Raw genomic sequence first — 27,554 nt, forward strand, 5'->3', positions numbered from 1 at the left:
TGGTGTGGTATAATTTTTTTGGTGGGCTGTGTGTGCGTGTGTGTGTGTTTGTGTGTGTGTGTGTGTGTGTGTGTGTGTGTGTGTGTGTGTGTGTGTGTTTGTGTGTCCAGATGGTGTGGGGAAGAGTTTTTTTTATGTTATGATTTCCTTTATTATGTGTAGTAGGGAGCCTGTGCTGATGTGTGTTTGTTCATTCATCACATGTTTGTTTTCTGCTATGGCTTTCTGGATGTGGAAGTTTTCTTGCATTTGTATAAGATCTTTGTCATGGGTGCTTATTCTCATTATTTTCATTTCTTGTTCCATGTTTGTAGGATGATGGTTATGGTGTTTTAAATGCTCTGCAAATGTGGAATGGTGCTTCCAACATCTGATATGTTCTTTGTATCTTGTTTCAAAATTCCTGCATGTCATGCCTATATATACTGTATCACAACTTTGACATTCAAGTTTATATATTCCTGGTTGTTGGAATTTGTCCCTCTTGGTAGCTGGCTGGCTTAGGTGTGATTAGAGGGTTTGCCCTGTCTTTTTAGGATGTTTGCAACTCTGTGTGTTAGTTTATGTGTGTAGGTCATGGTGTACCATCTGGTTCTTTTCTGTGTGGTGTTGTCATTGTGTGTGTTTGTAAGTTTTCAGCTTGTGAGTTCTTTTGTATTCTGGAAATGTTGTGTTTGTTTTGTATTTGTGTTTTTATTTTTTGATTGAGCCTGTGTACCACATGTGTGTCGTACCTGTTGTTCCTAGCTATTTGTATGATTGTACTCATTTCTTGTTCATAGTTTCTCTTGCTTCATCTATGTAACATGTGTCTTAGTGCTGCAAGTTTCTGGCTGTGGGGGTGGTTGGATGTGGAATGTATTATTGTGTCTGTGGCTGTTGGTTTCCTAAAGATGTTAAATGTATGTTTGCCATTTTCTTTTTTTGTTGTAATGTCAAGAAAATTTATTTGATTTTCTTTTTCTTTTTCAAGTGTGAATTTTATCTTCTGATGAGCTTTGTTTATTTCTGAATGGAGTTCATCTATTTTTTCACTTGGCTCATCTATCAGACAAATAACGTCATCCACGTATCTGTACCAATATATGATTTTGAAACTTTCATTAGTGGTTATCTTTTCAAATACCTGATTTTCTAGGTGACTGATGAAAATGTTTGCTAATGTTCCTGATATTGGGGATCCCATGGGCAGTCCATCACTTTGTAGATAATATTCTTTCTCAAACTGAAAGCAGTTTTGTTCAGTTGTCAGTCTGAGCATATCTGTTATTTCTTTTATTGCGTCTGTGGTGAGGTTGCTGTGGGATGAGAGATTTTGTTCTATGATTTCTATTGTTTCCGTGATAGGGATGGAGGTATACATATTTTCTATGTAGAATGAAATCAGTGATGCTGTGTGTGGTACCTGTATGTTCAGTATGTTTTCTATTAGGTTTCCTGTGTTTATCACTGTTCTGTTGTTTTCTACTTTATAGTGTTTTGTAACTAACTTTTGGAGGTGTTTGGCTATGCGGTATGTTGGGGCTTTCTTGAAGTTGATAACAGCTCTCATTGGCATTCCGTCTTTATGTACTTTCGGTTGACTGCGGAGTGTTGGTGCTTGTGGGATTTTCTGTGTTAAGTAGAATTTTGTTTGTCTGTGAGTGTGTGTTCAATGTTTTTCAGTGTTCGTTTCACATTTGCCTGGAATCGTGTAGTTGGATCTGACTTCAGTTTTTGTATGGCATTAGCGTTTATGTATTCCTTGGTTTTTGTGGTGTATTGCTCTTTATCCATGAGTACTGTTACATTTCCCTTGTCTGCTCTTGTTATTAATATGTTATTGTTTGTTAACTTTTGTGTTAACCTTTTCATAGTGGCTGCTTCTGTTTGGTTGTTCTTATTGTGTATCTGCTGTGTTTGTTTTATTATGTCTTTTATTTCTTCTTTTACTAGTTCTCTTGTCAGTCCTATGTTTATTTCACAATTATTTTGTTGTTCTTCACGTGAAAGGATGTGTTCAGTTTCTACTATGAGATTTTCAATGTGTTGATTGTTCACTTTGCTATTGGTGCAGTGTTTCAAACCTTTTTCCAAGAGCATTTTTTCATTTTCGTGTAGTTCTGTCTCTGTTAGGTTAACTAAGCGTGGATGGATTGTGTGTTGGTGTTCATGTGGTTTCACATTTAAAATGTAAATGAATTTTTGCGTCTTGTTGCTGTTGAAGCATTGATTTGGGTTCTGTGTCTGCCCATGCAGATATTTCCTTAGGTCAGGATGAGCCAAGTCTCTGAAAATAGGTTTAATTGCTGTAATAACAGCAGCAGAAAGAGAATGCTGGTGAGAATAAGATTCTCCAGTTGCCTGGGCCCTATTGTATTTGCACCACGAATTTTCTTCTGGTGGACACAATCCATTTATTTATTTATTTATTTATTTATTATCATCCCAATGATCACATTTGTGATATAGGATTTGTCAGGGTACATTTTAACAACTATATAATATCTTTACAAAATTTGTATCTGTGCTGAATTCATACTAATCTATCTTATGTTTAATACAATATACAACTAATAAGTGTTTTTATAACATAATTTATTATGCACTGATGTAATTTCATTTGTCACATTAACTTAAACATATATTTTATATAGTTGCGCAGAGATATTCACTTATGCTGTAATAGCATTCGTCAAGCATGTGGTTCTTTAGAACAGTTTTAAATTTATCCTCATTTTCCAGCTCTTTGATATGTTTTGGTAGTGCATTAAAAAGTTTGATGCCTTGATTACATACATGTTTCTGGCTTCGGGTCCTTGTTACAGCTTGTATGTGGAGATCTTTACATTGCCGTGTATTGTAATTATGGAAGTCTATATTGGTTTTCATTTTGTCCTGATTTCTTTTGATCACCAATAGACATTTCAGAATGTATAATGATGGAATTGTTAAAATTTTCAATGCTTTAAAAAGGGGCCTACAATGTGTTTGAGGTGGGCTGTGGGTCATTATCCGAATAGCACGTTTTTGCAATTTGAAAATCTCATTTAGACGACAATTTGTTTTTCCCCAGAATACTATCCCATAGGATGCAATGGACTGAAAATAGCCAAAATATACTAATCTGGTACAGTCATTACTACAAACTCTTGAAATTATTCGAAGCACAAAACATGCTGAATTTAGTTTTAGTGCTAAGTTCACCACATGGTCCTTCCAATTAATCTTCTCATCAATGTGCATACCCAGGAATTTTGCACACTGTACTCTTTCAAGTTGTTTGCCCTCCATGGTGGGATTTAGGTCGTCCTGTTCACTTATTTTTCCATATTGCACATAATTAGTTTTTTTTGCATTCAGTGTTAGCTTGTTAGCATTAAACCATTTTTGTATATCTTGTAGGACATGGTCCACAGTACTGTGCAATGACTGCTTCATATCACTAACTATTAAACTAGTATCATCAGCAAATAACATGATTCTAGCTTTTCTCTCTGACACCTGAATATCATTAATGTAAATGAGGAACAGCAAGGGGCCTAATACACTTCCTTGAGGTACTCCTACTGTGACCTCCCTTGGATCTGATCTTAGTTTAATTTTTTGATTAATATTTGGTGCTGTAATTTCAGCCACCTGCATCCTCTTTTCCAGATAAGACTCAAACCACTTTTTTACTGGTCCTCTGATACCTATAGCTTCAAGCTTTTTCAAAAGTATGCTGTGGTCAACAGTGTCAAAGGCTTTTGACAAATCTAGATTTATCCCAACTACACTATTTCCCTCTTCCAATTTAGTGATTATTTCTTTTGTGTATTCTAGTACAGCTGTTTCGGTACTTCTCCCAGCTTGAAATCCATGCTGATTACTGTTTATCAGATTGTGCATATTAAGATAATGTGTGACTCTATATTTCATTAGTATCTCTAAAACTTTAGAGAAAGTTGGAAGGAGTGAGACAGGTCTGCAGTTTTCTATTTTAAGTTTATCACCCTTTTTCAACAGGGGAATGACTTTAGAAATTTTCAGTTTTTGTGGAAACACGCCCTCAGCCATTGACAAGTTTGCTATGTGCGTCAATGGTTTCGCTATCTGATTAGCTGTTTTCTTTACTAATATTATTGGCACCTCATCTATTCCAGCTGACATCTTGGACTTCAGACTTTTAATCACTTTTAAAACTTCTTTTTCGTTCGTTGGAACTGCCATCATACTGCTGGCTGCCTTGGGTGCTTCCATCTTAATCTGCTCCCCAAGATTCCTGATTAATGTCTGGGGTACATTTAAAAAGTAATTATTTATATAATTAGGCATGGCATATTTATCTACCATTTTATTCTCCTCATCTTTTAGAATAATTTCCTTGTCTTTGGTAGGTACCCCGGTTTCTTTTCTCACAGTTTTCCATGCTATTTTAGTTTTATTTCTGGACTGTTTTATTTCCATATTATTACTTAATAACTTTGCATTTGCAATTACTCTGCGGTATATTTTCCTATACCTCCTTACATATTCTATAAAATCAATATTTGTACACTCCCTCAACTCTGAATTCAGTTTTTTCATGTTTTCACATGATTTCTTAATTCCAAGAGTCATTCAAGAAATTGACTTTATGTATCCAGTAGACTTGACTCTGGTCGGTTTCTTTGGAAAACACATCTCAAAGTTCATCATATAAATCGATGCAAATACACTATATGCCTCATCTGTACTTGACTGTTTCAAAACATCTAACCAATTTTCATTTTCTAAGGTACTTATGAACTGATGACAGCTGTCCACAGAGAAGTTTCTTTTGTAAATATTATTTACACCTTTATCTTCCTTTGACCTTAAAGGGATTTCAATGGTGAGAGCATTGTGGTCAGACAATCCTAAATCTACGTTTGTTACCTCTATGTCAGTTTCTGACATATTTGAGAAAATGTTATCTATGAGGCTATTGGAGGTGTTTGTTATTCTAGTTGAATTGTTTATGTGTGGTGACATGTTGAAACTCTTTAATATGTCCAAAAATTGCCTTTTTTGTTGACTTTCAACTAGAAGATTAATATTGAAATCACCACAAAGAATAATCACAGTTTCTTTTTTGTAAATAGTATTTAGCAACAATTCTAATTTATCAAAAAAGACTTCTATGTTTCCACATGGTGACCTATACACTGTTATGACTATGACTTTTTTCATCAGGCCATATAGCTGGACAGCACCTGCTTCAAAAAACTTTTCAATATTTAAGTTCTCTGCTTCACATCTCTTTTTAAATTCTAACTCTTGTCTAAGGTAAATACCGACTCCACCACCTTTTGCAATTTTCCTACTATAATTATTTGCCAGTTTAAATGGATTAATATGAATACTGCTAATTTCTTGGTCCTTACACCAATGTTCTGTAATACACAAGACATCAGGTTGGGTGTTACTTACTGCTATTTCAAGTTCACAATATTTGTTCTTGAGGCACTGCACATTTAGAGTCATAATCTTCAGAACAGGGGAGTGAGCACTGGTGGTATTTCTCCTTTCGTTTAACACTGTTATCTTGGAGTTTTCATTATGGCTGGATACCAAAAATCCTGTTGTACCACAGGTTTCTTGTTTCTGTTGCTTTTCCTACTTGAAGTTGATGATGCTGATTGATTGTTTATACTAGCTGTGGCAGCTGATGACATTTTAATATTTACAATAGCACATGATGATGTTTTTAGTGCTTCAGCAAATGTTGCTCTTGTTAAGGTTTTCATTTCTTCTGCTTCTGTCCTCATTTGGAGTGAGATTTTAGGGAACTTTTCTACTGTTATGCGGCTTATTTCTTCTAGTATCTTTTCACCCATCATCTTTTTTCCATAATAGCTCCTGTGCTGTCCATGCCTCGTGAAATGATTTCTCACTGAGCTGTTTGCATCAACAAAAGTTGCACACTTAAAAGCACAGCAGATCTTCCTGAATTTATTATTTGTTGATTTTATTTCTTTGTTTACACATGATTTCTCGATTAGATCATGTCTATGTGGCACACTTACAACGAGAACCTTTAAATTTAGATCTGACAGCTTTTTTAGAGTTGTTTGAAGTGCCCTTGTCGCTAGTTGGCTTTCATTTTTGTATATGTCATTTGCTCCACCTATTAGCACACAGCATGTTCCAGTCTTAACTAAGTTTTCACAATTATTTACTATTTCATTAAGGGGAGCACCAGGTTTGACAATAGCTGTTACTCTGAATTGCGACTGCCGATCATTTATGATTTGTGCCACACCCTTTGCATGACTATCACCTAATACACAGACTTGATATTTGTTGTTCTCCAGGTGCCCTCGTTCCGTCGTTTTTATAGTACACTTTGGAGAAACATTTCTCTCGTTAGAACACACAGATGATCTAGATTCACTTTCACGTGTCTTATTTTTTGAGTTCACATTTCGTCCTGTCGTGTCTTTATTACCCGTTTTTCTTTGCACTCTATTTACTGACGATGTCATACCGCCAGAAAGATTTCGTTTACTACTAGCAGAAGTTTTGTTTGAAACGAAAATTGCCGGTATGTTTTCATTACACTCGTTTTTTAAATCGTCATAATTCCGCTGCTTTATCAGTTCCTCTAACTTATTTACGTAACGATTTGCAAGCACAAGGTCTTGCTGAAGCGATGTAGTAACACTTTCTTCTATGCAGTTATCGTATCTTGACAAAGCTACCGTTAGTAGATCGCAGCATTCCATGCCACAGTCACATTTCGCGTCCCATTCTTCCGTTCCCACGAAACACTTCGTATGAATCCATTTTTGCGACACTGCACATAACTTGATATCTTTCGCGATGTAGTTATTGCACTTAATACAATTTATACTCGATATGTAGCCGTTTACCGTGGAACTATTTATACACACTTCTACACGCGAGGCCATCTTGTACCATGACATGGCTTATTATCAGTAGAGGACTTATGGAAGAATATGGCCCAAACATCTCTCTTCATTGCCTCCAGATTTTCTTTATTTCTCCTAATTGCCTGCCCATAGTATACCTGCAAGTTTTCTATAACAACTACTCGCAATCACGCTGGAACAAAACTAACCGCGTGTTTGAAAGCGTGTTGTTTACCAACAGCAGAAACAAAAGAATACCGACCGTTGCATTCCAGGGGTAGCCAACACACTCGGGAGTAAAAAAAAATCCCTAACGTGCAATGTAGTGGATATAAAGATCTAAAATATACGCAGAAAAGTGGGTGACATAAAAGTGGGAATGGCACATAAACTCATGTGGTAGGAAAAGGCTCTTTAAAAGCTCGAAAAAAAATTTTTTCAGCAAAATCCTTTTCACAGAACTTAAATACAACTTTAATCTATCGAAATATGATGAAAACCGAAAATCGATTTTTTTTACCTGAACCATGGTGTGGTCACCTTAACAGAAAGTGCTCTGTTAGTTTTATGGGTGGAGCATCCATTTTTTCTGTACACGTTATTTAGGTGTGCGAGCTTTTTTCGGAAAATATCTAGATCTGAGACTGTGTGAGCTCTGTGTACGAATATTTTAAGCACGCTCATAGTTTGCGAGGGGTAATGACAGCTTGACACTTGCAAATACAAATCGGTATGAGCGGGCTCACGATAAACTGAATGCCCCAGAGAGCTATCATTCCTTCGTTTACTCAAGACGTCCGAGAAAGGCAGACAACCATCTTTCTCTATTTCCGCAGTGAACCGAATGCTGTTTGAAGTTAAGGTGGCGGAGAGACTCTTTCAATTCATCTTCTCCGTAAGGCCACATTGTGGCGGTATCGTCCCCATACCTAAAAAATATAGCTGATTTAAGGGCAGCTTATTCAAGCGCTCTCTCCTAGAAATCTTTCACGGAATGATTGACCACCAAGGGAGACAGAGGGCTGCTCATGGCGACGCCGTCAGTCTGTTCAAAATGTTCTTGGTTCAACGTAAACTTGGTGAAAAGTAGAGCATGACAGAACGAAGCACTGATGTTCGCCTGAAACTTTTTGCCAATTAGTGCCAAAGAAATATCCTTGTCTCATATTCCGTGGCGATGAATTAAACGACCACCTGCTGCAAGCCCGAAATTTTTTTCAACGATGTACGCTGTTTCGGTGTCAGGTGTGGTAATAGCCCAGAGACGGCCATGGGCTGCCACACTTCACGTGTGCGGGCAGCGTGCGGGGCGTAGCCTGGCCTGTCACTCGGCTTTGCTCGGTCCTTTTCGGAAGTACTCGGTGCAGCGCGACATTTCATTTAGCACTGTGGTGCGGCATTTTGCGGTCGGCTCAACACTCTGAATTCGGCATAATCGTGGGGTCAGCGCACATATTATTACCACCAACTTTCAAATCGCGCAATGATCACCATTCAAAGGTAAGGGAAATTAGAGCTCGTAATGAGGCGTTCAGACAATCGTTTTTCCCTCGCGCGATCCGCGAGTGGAACAGAGAGGGGGAATATGACTTTGGCGCGAATTGTGCCCTCCACCACACACCGCTTGGTGGCTAGAGGAGTATATATGTAGATGTAGATGTTCATCCTTCGCTGTTTGTTCGTGACATGAAGGGCGTTAACAGGTCCAATGGCTGTTTGTACAAAAATAGGCAGTCTATCGATCTATCGTCTCAATCCTTTAAAATGAATGGGAATGACAGAAGGGAGGGATGCGAATTCTCTATTCGCATAATCGACAGGTACTGCTAACATCCTAGAAAGCGACATTATAGTGCGATACAGAAATAATTTAAACTTTTAGATGACAATGAAGGAACAAAAAATGACAATGCTCGACAGATGGGATTCATTGTTATGTACATCAAGAAGCACTTTGTGCTAAATTTGCAGGTACGACGTTATTGATCGAACTAGTACTACGAATAGTAAAATTTCTGAAGTCGCACGCACCTATAATTCAATTTCTAGAGGAATGATTTTCAATATAAATAATTGAAGAGTGTGGAGATTTCATATATTACCGCAAAGTACCTTGGTTAAGTCGAGGGGCATGCCTGGAAAGATTTTTCGATATAAATCTCTCTATTGTTGAATTTATGAATGGAGAAGGAGTGCAGGAACGAAAATAAGAAACATCTGGAAAGGATTGGAGACCTCGCATTTACTCACCGCCCACAGGAAGACATTGCAAGGTAGTGTCGTTTTGATTTGATGGGAATGTATTTAAAAAGAAATTCGCGTTGTAGAAGGGACACATTCTGCCAAAGACAATCCAGTTCCCTACGCTCACTAGCGTTAAAGAGAGTGCGAGGTTTGAAGAATTCATTGTGGCCTTGCAAGAATTACAATGACAGTTTCATAAAGATTTTGAGGGCACCGCAAATCTTACGTCTGATTCGAGACGTTTTGCCGTTTCAGTTGAAAGTGCCCCTTGGCTTGTGCAGTTGTAACTGATAAACCTGCAAAGTAATTTCAGAGTTACTCACAAAACACTGTTTTCCTCAGGATCGGTTTCCAGTGCTCGCCATGCATATCTATAGTGGTAAAATGTCGACGTGGCCCATGTTATCCCAGGTCTCTGTGATTTGCGGCATAGGTTCTCATCTCTGATCATAAGCTGATTCAAATGTCTATAGTTACATCTTCATTCATATTCCACAAACCAACATACAGTGTGTGGTGGAGGGTACATTGTACCACTACTTGTCATTTACTTTCCTGTCCCAACCACAAACAGAGTCAGGGAAAAACGACTGTCTATATGCCTCTGTACAATCCATAATTTCTCTTATCTTTGTAGTCCCTATGCAAAATGTACATCGATGGCAGTAGAATTGTTCTGCTGTCAGCTTCAAATGCCAGTTCTCCAAAGTTTTTCAATATTTTTCCTTAAAAAGAACATCGCCTTTCCTCCAGGGATTCCTCTTTAAGTTCTCAAAGCATCTCTATAATACTTGTGAGATGTTCGAACCTATAAGTAACAAATCTAGCAGTCCTTCTCTACATTGTTTCGAAATCTCCCTTATAATCGAGTCTGGTGGCGATCGCAAACAACGGACAGTACTCAAGAATGGGTTGCGCTAGTTTTCTATATGCTGTCTCCTTCACACATGAACCACAGTTTCCTAAAATTCTACCAATAAACTGAAGTCAGTCATTCTCCTTCCCTACTACAAGCCGGCCGGGGTGGCCGAGCGGTTCTAGGCGCTACAGTCTGGAACCGCGCGACCGCTACGGTCGCAGGTTCGAATCCTGCATCGGGCATGGATGTGTGTGATGTCCTTAGGTTAGTTAGGTGTAAGTAGTTCTAAGTTCTAGTGGACTGATGACTTCAGAAGTTAAGTCCCATAGTGCTCAGAGCCATTTGAACCAACCCTACTACAATTCGTACATGCTCGTTCCATTTCATAACACTTTGCACTGTTATGCCTAGACATGTAATCGATGTCGCTGTGTCAAACAGCACTACTAATGCTGCATTCGAACCGTATAGGATTGTTTTTCCTACTAATCTGCATTAACTTACACTATTTTACGTTTAGACCTTGTAACCTCCCCCTCACTTATCGACCTTAATGAAAGTGAAAAATTAAACCGCATGCACCTAATGGAAATTTGGGAAAAGCAATCGTCACCGAAGTTAATCTGTCGGTAAAGAGGGAGGAAAGGGTTACATCTAACTGAAAGCAAAAATGCAAATGAAACTGGTGGAAATTAATTTTGAAAAGGGGTAAAGTTCATAAAGAAAGTAAATGTGCGACCGTTACGTTAACAATTAACTAGCGGTAATTAGATATTTGAGATTTGCGGAAAATTGCGGTCGCCAGTTCTATGGACAATTACTATAGTAACTGAAAAAGAAAGGATATTGCGCATATAATTAGCACTAGAAGTGTGGCAACTGAAGATTGACACGTGTTGTGTGAAAACTGAATGTTTGTCAGAAGTAATAAATTTCGCTACACTTTGACTTAATTTAGCAAAAGAATTAATAAAACCGGAAAATTGAAAGTTAATTTAGTGACTGAAATTAATAGTGAACTTTGTTTCTGAAGCACATCGAAATTCAGTAAAATACGGTTAGTCTTTGGCTAGCTCAACAATCATTTCAAAAGCTACTTGAATCTACGCAATTTAGAAATAAGAGGTTTAACTTTGAACTTGAATTAAATGATTCTGAACAATTAACAATAGTAAAATTTAGTACGTACCAAGCTGAGCTGCAGTCACAGGTAAGCTAAAATATGGTAACAAAACTAGCACTCTTAATTTGTGCTTGTGTAATCTAAATATTGTAGCCAGCTATGAATACTTTAACTGAACTTTGAAATTAAAGCAGTGAAATGGAGTGGTATTACTTTAATGCTGGCGTATGAATTTCAACGACACTCGGGTTCATTCCGGAAAAGAAAGTGACCCTGCTTGGTAATGCAATTGGGACAATGAGCAACAAAGGTTCATGCTACGTTGCTGTAATTTTGTGATTTGAACAGTTTGAAAAGCTGAGGTCTGCCATACAGTTCTAAAACTTTTCGTGCTTCCAGTCTTCCTTGTTGGTTGATTGAAGGTTTGAAGTCGTCGATCGGGGAGGTGGCGACAGTCACTCATTGTCGGCCGTCGCTGTTGCAGAAGCTGGGTGTTGGCGCGCCTTCTTCTCGACACGGTCTCCAGCCGAAACGGGCTCTTGATGTGTGCCAGCTAACGCTTCCCGTCCGCGACACCATGTCAGAAACTAACTTAGCAAGTCGAGAGCAATTACATGCTGACAAACCCCGAAAGCGCGGCAACTCGCTGGAGCGTCACACAACACACCCTGCTCCACTGCCCCACTCCCGCCAGACTCCCTCTGCCCGCGCTCCATGCGGCAGAGTTCACTACCAAAGATCCTAAACACTTTGGTTCTCCACACGACGTATCGATGTAATCGTTCGATAGCATAGTTTTCCCTAGGCAAGACCCAGTGTAAAAATACAAATAATATTTACAAAACAAACCAATTATACATCGCCATAAATGCATATATATATATATATATATATATATATATATATATATATATATATATACAAACAGTAAAAAAATGACAATATATAAAGACACAGAAATGTCATATCTTGAGGTAACAAAACAAGGAAAAAAATTATAGTGCAATAGATGGAAATAGGAGGATACGTATTTCCGACATTACAACCTAGCTGCCATTCATCACACCAACTGCAGATTGCTGCTGACACTGTCAGATCATTTATGTTTGTAAAGAATAACAGCAGTCCTGTCACACTTCCCTGCGGCTCCCCTGACGATATTCTTCCCTCTGATGAGCACTCACCGACAAGAACAACGTACTTGGTTCTGCTACTTATTAAGTCCTCAGTCCACTCACATATCTGCGAAGCTATTCCGTTTTCTTATACCTAGGTTAATAATTTGCAGTGTCAAAAGCATTTCAGATATTTGGGGATATAGACTCTGCTATTGTCCTTCATGTGTGGTTCGTAGGATATCATGTGAGAAATGGTCAAGCTGAGTTTGCTCAAGTGTTGCTTTCTGAAACAGAGTTGATTTATGAACAGCAGCTTTTCCATTTCAGTGAAATTTATTATATTATAAACGAGAATATGTTGAACAATTCTGCAGCAAATCGATGTTAGGGATATACGTCTCTAATTTTGTTATCTTACCCTTCATAAATACAGCTTTCTTCCAATCACTTGAGGTTTTGCGCGTACTGCAAAACCGATTTGTGGTTCCATATGTACCTGGAGATACATTTGTTTTCAGCTTTTTCATCCGCTTCTGTTTTTCAGGAATGCATATTGCCATGTCCTTCTTACAGAAGTCCGTGCGATTATCAAACAACAGTACGTTTGTACGATTTCCCTGTGTGATAGTTACGACAGCATCTAAACGCTTACTACCGAGTTCTTTTTAGCACAATAACTGTCACAACTCCCCATGGCTGGTACTTCCTTCTATACTGGTGTGCACAGCTTTACTCTGAAAGAAGCTTTTGTATGATGTATCCCTGCCAAATGAGGTAGTTCGATTAAAATTTGAACGTATATTGAAAGAATTGCTACACTGTTGTACAAGAGGTAAATGAAAGAATCACACAGTGAGAAAAACAGAAATGAGACATTTATTCAAAGACGATACTTACACCGAAATCACCGTCATTCATGAAGGTCCCCTGAACGTTACAAAAGGGGGATGTGTGAACACCACGGCAGCGCATGCTCTCAAACGTGCTTCCATGCTGGTCACAAAGTTCCTAAGGAGTTTTTATGTAGGACATTCAATTCCTTCACCATTGCGGTTGACAGCTATTGGATGATCGTTGATGCATGTGGACATATGTTTCACCACGACATCCAACATACGTTTGATGGGATTAAAGCCGGAGAAATGGGCAGGCCTGTCCACTGTATGCCCTCTTGCACCAATAGTTCGTTCACATGTGCTATTCTATGTGATCATGCACTGTCACACATAAAAATGAAATCGGGCTGAGTGCATCCCTGAAAAAATGCAAATGGAGAAGGAGTATAACGTCACAGCAACATTCGCAGATGGGTGTACTGTGTTCATAGATTTGGAGGCCAGTAAGCCCAGGCAACATTATGCCTCCATACACCATAGGACCAGGACCACAAAAACGATCAAGTTCAACAATGCTGGACGTACAGTCGTACACAATAATTTAGGTGGAATGTCACATAAATTCTGAGGTGATTCTACAAGTGAAAATAAACGAAAAAGTCATATGAACAGGTGTCCCATTTTCGATCTTTTTGGAACTGGAGTGGGTTGAAGAGTACACACACCCATGTACGATTATGAAGGCAAGTATGATTATCACTTACCGAAATGCTGTGTAGGCGCTGTGGTGGACAGAATAATGGTGGGACAGATGACTGATACATCCTAAAAGAGATCATCAATCTTACCACACCAGACGTTCACTGAGAACCTAACCAGGAATCTAGTTTTCCTAGTGTCATGTGGGTTCTCCTTTGCCCATGTATGAAAATTAAAGGTAATCATGATAGCATTGCATGTAAATGTAGCTTCATCTGTAAATAAAGCATTTTGCATTACGTCTCTGTGTACAGCCAACCATTCACAAAATTGTTACCTGCTTACTGAGTCACCTGGATGCAGATGTTACACATGCTGCACATGTAGTGCGTGCAAGCCCTCAGAACATAATGTATGCCGCACTCACCTTTGTGGACTATCGACCTGATAGCTAATGCCCTGTTCTTTAGTGGTGAGACTCCGTTTTACCATTGCAATAATGTCGTCCGTTTCCTCAACTGACTGGTTAGCTTCATGTTCTGATGTTACGTTTACACTGGGTAGTGTTATGAATTCACATAATGTTTGAAAAATCTTGGAAAATGTCCCGACACAGGGAGTTCTTGGTTCAAAAAAATGGTTCAAATGGCTCTGAGCACTATGGGACTTAACTTCTGAGGTCATCAGTCCCCTAGAACTTAGAACTACTTAAACATAACTAACCTAAGGACACCACACACATCCATGCCCGAGGCAGGATTCGAACCTGCGACCGTAGCGGTCGCGCGGCTCCGGACTGTAGCGCCTAGAACCGCTCGGCCACTCCGGCCGGCAGGGAGTTCTTCCGTCTCTGGTATTCTGTCATAGCCTCACAGGCATTGCCATTTCCGTACCTGTATACAAAAAACGTTTCTGCATATTCTGCACGGGTGAACGTCTTTGGCATGTTGGTATTCACCGACACAATGGACTTCCTCGATTAAACAATACTCACACACGACTCGCACACAGCCTTACGACTGCTCCCTGTCCCAACCCACTGTGCACATTTGCAGCTGTTGCCTTGGTGTGGTATCACAGTGCTGCCACCTGTTGAAGAACTCCCACATCTCTTGTAAGATGGATCAGTCATCTGTTCCATCATTTACCTGGTCGACACAGCGCCTACACAGCATTTCAGTATGTGATATTCACACTTGTCTTCATAGTCATTTATGGATGTGTGTAGTCTTCAATCCGCTCCAGTTCCTTAATGAATGAAAATCGGATTCATGTTCATAGGACATTTCGGTTTATTTTCACTTGTAGAATCATCTCACAAGTTAAGTAGCATTACTCCTCAATCATCCTATATGGCGAAAGGTGGGAACACGTAATCCACCAAGGAACTATGTAATACCATTCCTCACATCAACCATGGACTGTTCTGTAATACACACAGTATGCTTTTCATCAAGATTCAGGAGAAATATAGAAGAGTTTTTGTAAACGAACATTCACCACCATTGTAAAACATAATGCACTGCGTTCTAGGGCATGCGTGTAATGTCAGATCTACGGAAATAGCGTTTTGTGTATGTTACGATATCTGTGCAACATGAAACAAATTTTAGCAGGAAAAATACGTGGAACAGGGTAACGATATAACTTCACGTAAATATGAAAAATTACGAATTTGAATCGTTGAAAACTATATTGCATTAGAATTTCAGACGCTGTTTTTCCTTCCCCACAGGAGCTGGAGAAATTCATGGGCAAGTTCAACGACGCTGGGCGCTTTTTGTGCGAGCTACTGGCGGAAAAAAATGGAACGGAGGTGGAACTTTACCACCCACTCATGCACACTGCTCTTCGTTCGGCTGTAGCCACTATTTTAGACATGGACCTGGAGTGGATTTTACCAGGTCGGTTCCGGCAGGCTGAGGTGGTTGATCTAATGACTGATTTCGGAAAAACTTTATCGGTAAGTTGATGAAATATACTGTGACTTTTACTTTTTCCGTTGTTGACAGAACTGCAGGAACTCAGTTGTATGTGAGAATGAATTATCCTCAGACTGCAATTAAATGATACGCAATTTTTTTTAGAATAATCGGTTTCAAGCTTCTAGCCTCATCTTCAGATGTACCTGTTCACATAAGGAATAAATATAAGTCACCTAATACACAAAACTTTTGCTTTACTTAAACATGCTAACAAGTGATTTTTAGAATAAGATGTTGGCAAGTTCAGTATAAGGTTTTGACTTTCTTTTCTCACGCATAAACGTGAGACGCCGCTAGAGTGTGACACACACACTGTCATTCTGAATGCTTATTTATTTAAGGCAAAAAATAACTGTCAACAGCATTGGATAATACCATGTTTAAATTGCACAATATCATTGTATAGATGTTTCTTGCCTGTGATTATAAGAAACTGTAATTTTGTGCATATTTTTGGCTTGAAAATAAGTAAATTCATTAACCTCACAATCTACACTACTGGTCATTAAAATTGCTACACCTCGAAGATGACGTGCTACAGACGTGAAATTTAACCGACAGGAAGAAGATGCTGTGATATGCAAATGATTAGCTTTTCAGAGTATTCACACAAGGTTGGCGCCGGTGGCGACACCTTCAACGTGCTGACATGAGCAAAGTTTCCAACCGATTTCTCATACACAAACAGCAGTTGACCGGCATTGCCTGGTGAAACGTTGTTGTGATGCCTCGTGTAAGGAAGAGAAATGCGTAGCATCACGTTTCCGACTTTGGTAAAGGTCGGATTGTAGCCTATCGCGATTGCGGTTAATCGTATCGCGACATTGCTAATCGCGTTGGTCAAGATCCAATGACTGTTAGCAGAATATGAAAGCGTTGCGTTCAGGAGGGTAATACGGAACGCCGTGCTGGATCCCAACGGCCTCGTATCACTAGAAGTCGAGATGACAGGTATCTTATCCGCATAGCTGTAACGGATCGTGCACCCACGTCTCGATCCCTGAGTCGACAGATGGGGACGTTTGCAAGACAACAACCATCTGCACGAACAGTTCGACGACGTTTTGCAGCAGCATGGACTATCAGCTCGGAGACCATGGCTGCGGTTACCCTTGACGCTGCATCACAGACAGGAGCGCCTGCGATGGTGTACTCAACGACGAACCTGGGTGCACTAATGGCAAAAAGTCATTTTTTTCGGATGAATCCAGGTTCTGTTTACAGCATCATGATGGTCGCATCCGTGTTTGGCGACATCGCGGTGAACGCACATTGGAAGCGTGTATTCGTCATCTATATACTGGCGTATCACCCGGCGTGATGGTATCGGGTGCCATTGGTTACACATCTCGGTCACCTCTTGTTCGCATTGACGGCACTTTGAACAGTGGACGTTACATTTCAGATGTATTACGACTGTGGTTCTACCCTTCATTCGATCCCTGCGAAGCCCTACATTTCAGCAGGATAATGCACGACCGCATGTTACAGGTCCTGTACGGGCCTTTATGGATACAGAAAATGTTCGAGTGCTGCCCTGGCCAGCACATTCTCCAGATCTCTCACCAACCGAAAACGTTTGGTCAATGGTGGCCGAGCAACTGGTTCGTCACAATACGCCAGTCACTACTCTCGATGAACTGTGGTATAATGTTGAAGCTGCATGGGCAGCTGTACCTGTACACGCCATCCAAGGTCTGTTTGACTCAATGCCCAGGCGTATCAAGGCCGTTATTACGGCCAGAGGTGGTTGTTCTGGGTACTGATTTCTCAGGATCTATGCACCCAAATTGCGTGAAAATGTAATCACATGTCAGTTCTAGTGTAATATACAGTATTTGTCCAATGAATACCCGTTTATCATCTGCATTTCTTCTTGGTGTAGCAATTTTAATGGCCAGTAGTGTAAAAAGGTTAAGGAAGTTGTTAACACGTAATTAGCAAGAAATGCAGGTGTTTTACGAGTGTCGTCAGTAAGTAATGCAACAATTTTTCTTTTCTCGGCCAACTTCGGCTGAAAAAATTGCGGGATTTGTTTTGGAATATTCCCCCTGCGGCCGCTATAGTTTTATGAAGTTCTAATTGTTGGCGGCGCTACACGCAGCCTTCAAAATGGGGTCGATAACAGAGGTACGTTCCGAGCAGAAAGCTGTCCCTGAATTTATCTTGGCGGAAAATCAGAGTACTGCAAATATTCGTAGCCGCCTGCAGAATGTGTACGGGAACCTGTCTGTGAACAAAAGCACCGTGAGTCGTTGGGCGTAGTGAATCTCGTCGTCACAACAAAGTCGTGCAAACGTGTCCGATGTCCTAGGTGCTGGCCGGCCACTCATAGCTGTGACTCCTGCAGTGTTGGAACGTGTCGACACTCTAATTCGATCTGATCGACGGATCACAATCGAACACCTCGCTGCACAGCTGGACATCTGTTATTGCTGTTATTGCCGACACACCTGTCCACCAGTTGGGGTACTCAGAGGTGTGTGCCCGATTTTTTCCTCGCCACCTAACAAAAGATCATAAAGAACAACAAAGCGCCATTTGTGGGAAATTGGCTTGCTCGTTACGATGCGTATTGTGACAGTTCTTGTCGAACATCGTCACAGGTGCTGAAACATGGGTGCATCACCACGAACCGCAAATAAAGTGATAAGCGTTGGAGTGACCTTCTCTCATCTGAAAAAACTTCAAAGTCCCACTCTCAGCCGGTAAGATCAGATGATGGTCTTCTGGGGCTCTGAAGGGGTTATTCTGCTTAATGTTCTGGTACCGCGAGCCGCGGAATTTGAATCCGCGCCAGACGTCGTGGATGTCGAAGACCCCTAGAGGTCTCTGCACCATCGCGCCGTAAGCTGTGGCGGCGCGCGCCTCCTGTCCCGCTTTTAGGGTGAGGGGGGCCACAGTGGAACACGTGGTTCCAGCGGCCAATAGCGGCGCCCCCAATAGAGTACTTAAGCGCCTGCCTCTCACTCAGTCAGCCCCTCTCCTCTACCTCCTGTAGACGGCAGATGTGCCCCAACCCCCCCCCCCCCCCCTCCAGTACACCTCTTGCAATATGCCGATGACACTGCATTCCTCGCCCTCGCTCCTACCCTCCAACGGTCCCAACGCCTTCTCCAGAATCACATTGACCTTTTTGCCGCATGGTGTAACTGGTGGCTCCTGAAAATCAATCCTTCCAAGACCCAGGCAATCATCGTAGGTCGTACCACTCGCTCCTTCCAGCTCCTGGATTTCTCCCTTCTCCCTGCACCCATCCTGTCCGCCTCACCCTCACCCTCACCTACCTTGGCCTTACCATTGACCGTCACCTCACCTGGATCCCTCATCTCCGCTCCATCCAATCCAAAGCCCACAACTGCCTCCGACTCCTCAAACTCCTCTCTGGCCGGACATGGGGGTTGCACCCCTCTACCATCCTCCACACCTAGAAATCCTTAATCCGTCGCATCCTCTGTTATGCCAGTCCTGCCTGGATATCTGCCCCCCCCCCCCAAATTCTATACGTCCCTCCAGATCCTTGAGCGTCGTGCACTCCGCTTCGCCTTCCGTATACGCATCTCGTCCCCCACGTGGATCCTCTATGACCTCATTCCTTTCCCCCATCTGCTCCCGTTCCTCGAACACATCTGCATACTCTACACCTCCAGCCGCCTTGATCCCCCCCACCCCCTGGTTGCTCCTCTCCTCTCCTGTCCCCACCCCCTGCCACGCCTTCACTGTTGTGTCCCCCCTACCCTCCATCTCCAAACCCTTCATCTCCTTTCCCAAGGTGGCTTCCATCAACTCCCCCTCCCGGATGATGCCCTCTCTCCCTCCATTTATCCCTCCTATCAACTCTGATCCTTACTCCCCCTCCTTTCCTCTGTCCTTTTCCCGGGCTCCCTCTCCCCCCTTCCATCCTCTTTTTTTCCCCACCTACCCTCTCTCTGCCCCCCTTCTCTCCCCTGCGTCCTTTTGCATTTCCCTCCTATGCCTTTTCCCATTCCCTCTTGCGCCTGCCCTGCCCCTCTCCCCCCCCCCTTATGAGTCCTCTCCCTCCTTTGGTTCCCCCCTTTCGTTTTTTCCTCTCCTCCCTCCTTGTTTTTCCCCCTCATCCAGGTCCCCCCCACATCTGCCTTTGGCTAGGGAGTGTCATCTTTGTGCCAGCATTTTCGTGCAATGTTTTACAGTGAGTGTTCAATGTTGTGTGTCTTTTGGGAAGTGTTGCGAACAGCCATCATACTATCGCTGGGTGTGATTTTTTTATCCCTTGCAGACAGAAACCAGTCTGTCGCCATGTTTTTTAATTGTGTGTCTACTATATTACTTGTCTGATTAATGTGTATTTTATTAACATTGCCAACCCCTTTGCTTTATGTTTTAACTTTCCACAATTTTCCGCCGTTTTTACAATTTACGTGACCGTTTTACCGCCTGTTTTTCTTCTTTCTTTTCTTCTAACGTGTTTAAAAAGTCTGTACGCTGTAGAGCAGCGTACTAAGCTGCTGCCAGCCCGCCCCCTTCGGGGGGAATCGAAATTCAATAAAGGAAAAAAAAAAAAAGCTCAGCCAGCCAGTCTAATCTCGCGTACGTCTGTGGACACATCGCCTCGCGTTAGACAACGTACTTACTTCCTTGTTCTGTGTACGAGTGGACGTGTTTGTTAGGTTTCCTTGTGACTCCGTTGTTCGATCTTCTTGTTGTTGGTTCTGTCCTCCGTTGGTCGTGTCCGTCCTCTGCCGTTGTGTTGCTGTTCGCGGGCCGCTCCGCAGGTCCCGCCGCGCTTTCCGTCAATTCAACCCCGCGACCGTCCCGGTCGCAGTTACAATAAATGTCCTCCCTCACTGTGCAGCAATCAACTCGGAAGTGTATTGTGCTACCCTCAGGAAATTGAAGAATCGACTTCAGTGTGTTCGCCGCCACAAAAATGCAAAAGAACTTCTCCTTCCCCATGACAATCGGAGGCTTCACACAAGTCTGCGCAACCGAGAGGAGCTTAAGGGGCTCCGGAAAGGCTCAAAATCATGAAAAGTTCAATTTTTACTTTTTTGCGTTTTCTGAATCTGCAGACTATTACCTTTTAATAGATACATAATTTATTCAATTCCGAAGACTACAACTATTTTTAAATTTTTTTAAAAATGTGTTCTACATGGGCGTGCCCCACTGTGGCGCTGTTAAACTGCTGTCAAATGGTGTTATTATTAACGTCCGTGTTCATCAGGTACATTTTAGTGATGTGAGATAAAGTATGTGTTGTGGCTAACCTGTGATGGTTCAATATATATCGCTGGTGTGAATGTCGATTGTTTCATGTTTATTTACTCTGTCGTTATCTCGAAAATATTCGTAATAAATTCTGTTTCTTGAGTCTCTGTTTTGTTGAAGTATAATAATGAGTAAAAGTAAAGTTGCTGTTGCGACTTTCAATGATGGCAACATTGTAAGGTGCAAGGTATTTAGAAATATGGGAATGAAGATAGGTTCTAACATGGTACGAGCGATGCTTGCTTTAGACAAGGAACGCCTTCGGGTTGCAGACAGGGCTGTAAAGAGTCTAGAAATACAAGCAAGAGTAAACAGGAGGAGGAACAAGAGGAAGCTGGAGGAGGAGTTTGCAGAGGATGAAGATAATCCATCCTGTGGACCTGGAATGCACTAAAAAGTTAATCCAATCTTTGTCGCTCGATTCCCAAAACTTTTATTTTCTCATACTAATTACATCTTTTCTAAGGATCTTCCAAACATATTTGTTTCAAACTTTCAGTAAATGTTACACAGTACCTTCTGCATAATTTAACACAGCCTTTTTTCAAAAAACTGTATATTTTTGAATATATAAATAAAAAATTGCAAAAAAATGTTGTGAATTTTCATTACAATTGAAAAAAAATCATCTTTAATAACTGAACTAAAATTTTGTAAAATCCCTGTGTTAAGTTGTAGCCCATATTCCAATAAATAATCTGTAAAAAGTTCAACTTCCTACCTCAAATACTTTGTGAGGAAAGATGTAATTTATAAGCGTTATTTTAACATTGCAAGTATAGGGCGTTCCGGAGCCCCTTAAGGAAACTTCATTGGACTGTTCCTCCTCATCCACCCTACAGCTCGGATCTCGCACATTCCGACTTCGATCTCTTCAGCCCATTCAAGGACGCACTCTGCGGGAAAGAGTACATCGATGATGGGGAGATTATTCACGCAGCAATACGTTAGCTGCTACGTCGACCTATAAAGTGGTACCATGCAGGCATACAGGTCTTTCCAGTAAGGCGGCGTAAGGCCATCGCACTGAACGGAGTTTGTGCTGAAACATAGGGTTTTGTAACTAAATAGTGAGGAGTAATATGGTGTAATGGAATCTTAAATAAAACCAACCTGCTTCAGAAGAAAAATGTATTGTATTACTTATCGAACGCCCCTCTTATATGTGCACCGGCTCATTGTAAAGATGAGGCCAGAACTGACCATGTTAAAATGAAATATAAAATCATTTGATTGCAGTCTGAGGCAAATTCATTCTTACTTACAATACTCTGACTTCTTTACATATGAAAATGTTATTACCTTCCCTATAATTTCTTGAAATTTCCAGCATGCCACTGGCTCACTGGGCACATTGGTTTCACTTATAATCTACATTTTGCTACGAATTGTTTCTACTCGCGATAAACGACAGTGCCTAGCGATAAAAGTATTTCTTACTGACATGACAATCACAGGTACCAAAAGTAGTTCATAATGCAAAGATCTGCCAAGACAACTCCGAGTTTTAGTGGCGCAACAACTTAAAAGAGGCAGCTTTTGTCCCGCGACAAAAAATTCAACTTGGTTGTCATTTGCTGCGCCACTTTCCTTCCATTAATGCTTCCTGGTAGCAGTATTTCGAAGCACGAGCGTCCTGCCACAGGTATTGTTGAGTAATTGCTGCTATGCTCCATTCGATTTCATTGTGTTTTCAGTTTATTATTGAAGAAAGTGAAAATAAAGGTTGGCAGGTACACTTTCGCAAATTCTGGGACTGCAAGAACAGCAACCTATGTTTGATTTTCTGCAGCAATGTGTGTTTGTTTGTGTATGTGGGGGGGGGGGGGGGTGGAGGGGGGGCGAGGGGAGGGAGGCAACACTTACAAATGAATGACATCTCACAAAATCAAAAGATTTTTGGATGAGGAAATGAATAAACTTAATATACTTAACCAAAAAAGCGAGTCGTACAAACTTTGTGATTTGTGAGACCAAGCATTGAATAAATTGTGGATTACATGCAGTAAACAGGTCCCGAGTGTGATGTTGCAGCGGTTAAACTAAAAATTAATAGTTTCAAATGCTTATGCAACGAATACGATAAGATTCTAAAATGTTGGAAGAGTGACGTCTCTGAAGATGATACTTACGAGCCAGCTGTTTGTTAGTTTGCCATTGCAGACAGCATTTTCTTCTCAGATTGTTAATCCTTTCAAAAATATGTTGGTGGTTCCTGATTCATCCGTGTACGAAATCCTTTTTCGGATCCCCCATATGGGTTTCGTCTTCCTTTTATTAACTCTTGTCACAGCTCTAATGCCGTAACCTGAACTGTAACATTCATATCCGCCCATATGATTTCAACTGAAGCCGTCTTGAAAGCCGTGCAACTACGTAGAACGTGTGGGGCCCCGTGTGAAGGGTATATCTCGATGTACTGCAGAATGCCCCATTAGTCCAGCATTAGTTGCGTTTGTAAACTCAGCGTAACACATCCACATTTATGGCGGGTGAAATGAGTATGATTCAGTGATGCAATGTTGCCAGTCCCAACAGCCAAATGTTTAACAACAGCAGCCAACTTAGCCTTACCTTACATGATGGCTGAAAATTACTAATTACAGGTCAAAAAAATTTGCTGCATCGTATTATTTTGTTCAGTCTCTGTCCATGATACATTCCTCAAATCATATTCTTCACTACACTTTCCCCAATATTTATCTAACCTCAGTTACACAAGATGGCCTCAATCTGTACTCCACTTACTTCAGCAGAGGTATGAACGAATGCCAGAAGTGAGTATTCAACACAAAATCCATGAATAAAATGTATGTATTGCCCTTGATAAACTAAAAGCACAATATTATAGTTTCACAGTGGAAATAGGGACTAGGTTTGAGTTTACAAAACCACCTGAGAAATCGGAAACAAAATCTATTCTTATGAAAAATAATATCCTCTCTTTCACATCTGAATAATATGTGTAAACTGAAGACAAAATACTATGAAATAAACTTGGAAAATGATGCAGCAATCCACGTGCTACTTCGTAATATCTCATAATGGACATCATTGCATATAAGCACACGTTCGTGAGAAACATCACGTAGGATGATATACATTTGCAGTCTGTCATTTACCTTAACCACAGCCCAGACTTTGCCTCAATAAATTAACTTGAAATTGTCTTACTGGTAATTGATGCATCATACAATTATTCTTCGTCATGGCTTAAACCATCAGCAAATAAATTCATCATAGCATCATGTTCTGCCCAATATGGTTCCAGATCAAAGCATGTCTCATTACTCCAAGCAACACTACTTGACTAGAAGAAGACTTAGAAAGGAGAAAAGAATGGATGACTTCCTTTTCGAACTAAAAGCACGTGATATACACTACTATGTGATTTGCTGAGATCCTACGAAATCTCAAAGAAAAAGTTTCAGATGCAGCGGTCAGGCAAAGAGCTTACAAATGACCAAAATCGATATGTGGTGAGGCTGGCTATCTTAATATCTCAGAGATAGTTACAAAATAAATATCACAGAACTTATAAAAGATAAAATAGTTTGTGAGAAAATGAGAAAACAAAGAGCAGACAGCTTACAATCTCTGCATAATTACTGCAACCTACAACCATTTGAAACTACATACTGTGGTCAAACCTTGGTCTGTCCCTAGAGTTTTACCCCTCCCTCGGCCCTCGACGAACACAGAAATAGACACTGCCCTTTACAGCCCACTTAACTATTCATGAAGGAGTCAGAATGTGTCGTATCCATCAATAACGTGATTTTTGTAAATAAAAGGGAACATATGTTTTGTTGGCACTGACAGTAAACGTTGTTTTACAATTTTTAGGTTTTTATTTGGTGAAGACAGTACTTAAACCCGCGTTACGAATATGGAAATAAGTAGTATAGATGCCTTTATTCATAAAATATCCACAATGATCTCTGACCCATCCAGGAAATTTACTTCCTTTGTTAATAATCATTTATTTTAGTTTAGTTGTGACATAAATTTATTTGTCTCTGACTGGATTCAGTACATCTTGATTAGTTATATGAACAACCCACCTAATCTTCAGCATGCTTCCGTGGCACAGCATAGAAGCCTCTGCTACCTTATCGTCTCTTCTGTTTATGATCCACGTTGCGTTTACAGACAAATCTACACTCCTGCATTAGAAATCGTTCCATTTACGTACAAAACTACGGAGAAGACATCCTATCATTTAAATTTTTATTTGATGATAGCAAATTTTTCTCTTCTTAGCGAACGCTTTTCTTACTGTTGATAGTCTGCATTTTATACTCTCTCTGCTCTTTCCATCGAAGTTTTGCTTTGCTTTCGAAATAGCATTACTCATATTCTCCTTTCAGTATTTCATTTCGTAATTTAGTTCCTTCCTATTTACGTGATTTAATTCGACTGTATTCCTTTACCGATATTCTTGTGTTACTTTCGTTGCTATTCGCCTTACAACCTCTTTTAAAAACACTATCCTTTGCGTTCAACCGACCTTCCAAGTCCTCTGCGCCGTTAACACAATTACAATGTAATAGGCAAATTTTAAAATTCATTTTCCAAAATCTTCTGCGTTTCATTTACCAATTGCTCAGAGTATACTTTGAACAACAACTGCTCATTCTTTGTAGGTGTTTCATTTCTTTTAACTGCAGTCTCTTTACTGTGGAAGTCGTAGATAACCGTTCTCTTCTATATTTCATCCCTGCTCTCTTCAATTTTTGATAGAGCATACTCAACTCAACGCTTTCTCTAAATCTACAAATGCTATAAATAAAATTTTGCCTTTTCAGTCTTTGAGATAAGCAGTTCATACAGTGACGATTTGGAAAATCGTCATTATGCACTGGTTATAACACCTCCGGTATCGTGATACCAAATCAAGTCAAACTCCGTTGCGAAAATCGTAGCTCACCATACACCGGATGAAAAAACTGTGAACTCTATTCGTGTACGCACTAATCTATGCCAGAGTTCTTTTTGGTCGAATGATTTACGCAATGGGTTCTCGTTCGAAGTTTCGTAACCTAACGGAGAGTGGTATATGGACAAATGGGCTAGCAGACTGAGATGTGGTAGGTACAGTTTTAAAGTCATCAGGATAATTAAGAAAAAGTTAATTGGTGATTTGAGAGAAAATTGAAACATCTCACGAAGAACCAGTGCTAGCTATGTAAATGAAGTGTGAAAAAATTCAATGGCTAGTTACCTTGTGCGTAAAAAGCTACATTGCTGTGGTATTGAACAGTCGAACTGATTTTTTATGCTCAAGAAGAAAACCAGGCCATTTCGAGAACCGAAGGCGCTCGGAAAGCAAATGAAGTGTCAATAAGATCATGGTCTCTGAGTAAAACTTGAAAATAAAGTAAAAAAGTGAAATAAAAACGTCGAATGTTTTGTGATATGATCTGTCTAAAAGTAAGAAATAAAGTAGATTTGAGAAATATTTGACATGCGTTTGAAAGGTGCTAGAAATCATGTGCAGCACATTAGGTGCGTCAGATTTTTCTCTACTCTATTTTAGCTCTAATTTTTATACAACAGGACTAAACCTATGGAGCACTGCCACTTGCGACCCCTACAAACAAAAACAAACTGATCCTTCATCAGCCATTGCCATCGTAACTACACTTAAACCTCCCCCACCCTCCCCAGCTAAGAAAACTGTGATAGTTAAAAGGGGACATCGTTCGAACGCCAATCGTTAAGGGCAATAGGAATGAGTCATAGGCGATCCCAACAACCATGAAACAAGGATTTTTATTGTTGTTATTATATCCATTCATTGGCCTGTACGTATTAGTGCACATTACCATGGAGGGTGAACAAGGATACATGACGAAATGGGGAGACGGGGGATAAAGAAAGGCACTGTGGAGGTACCCTGCGAAGATTCGTCGCTAATGGGACGACTGGGTAGCGGTTCTGTACGCGGTGACAATCTGATTCCAGAAGTCGAGAACCGTGCATGGACTGTTCTGAAAGAGTTATTCTAAAGCCTGGCCTCAAAACCAAATGAGTGCATGCGTCTTGGAACAGGGTAGTGTGAAGTCTAGGCAACAGCAGGAACGTCAGGGTAACCGCCGATGGCGAGGAACAGGGGCAACAGACCACAATGCACACGATGAGAAGCCACCAAGCATCCTGTTTTAGAGGGCATGTAAGACAATACGCCAACTGTGAGTTTTGGATATTAGAATTTAATTTAGGGGTGACTAGACACTTCAACAAGAACAACAAACAACAGGATTACCGTTGCCACGACTTAACAAATAGCCTCTAGTCCCCTAATGTTACATCAGTTCCCGTTCCCAACTGGCCATGGTTGACTGGCTAATGGAGATGGGTGCCTTCAATAACTGCTTACACAACATTACTGATTAACGTAATTTATTAATAATAGTTCACTGAAAAACAAGTCTTAAAACACTTCATATAAAGACTGGTTAAATAAGTTTTCCTTTGATTAATCGGTTAATAAATTCTCAGCCAGTAACAGTAGCAAACAACATCAATTACAAATAAAAACTTACAGAATAGTAATGGCCGAAAGGTACCTTATAAACTTTAA

General features: G+C 40.6%; 1 protein-coding gene across 1 annotated transcript in view; it reads left to right on the plus strand.

Annotated features, from left to right (window-relative positions):
• LOC126088471 (cytochrome P450 4C1-like) overlaps nt 1–27,554 on the plus strand; it is a 172,707-nt gene that overhangs the window by 62,934 nt on the left and 82,219 nt on the right. Inside the window, exon 3 of the mRNA XM_049906613.1 lies at nt 15,469–15,696. Coding sequence (XP_049762570.1) covers nt 15,469–15,696 — 228 coding nt within the window. The remainder of the gene's footprint in view (nt 1–15,468; nt 15,697–27,554) is intronic.

This window comes from Schistocerca cancellata, chromosome 6, assembly GCF_023864275.1.
Source record: "Schistocerca cancellata isolate TAMUIC-IGC-003103 chromosome 6, iqSchCanc2.1, whole genome shotgun sequence".
Taxonomy (NCBI): domain Eukaryota; kingdom Metazoa; phylum Arthropoda; class Insecta; order Orthoptera; family Acrididae; genus Schistocerca; species Schistocerca cancellata.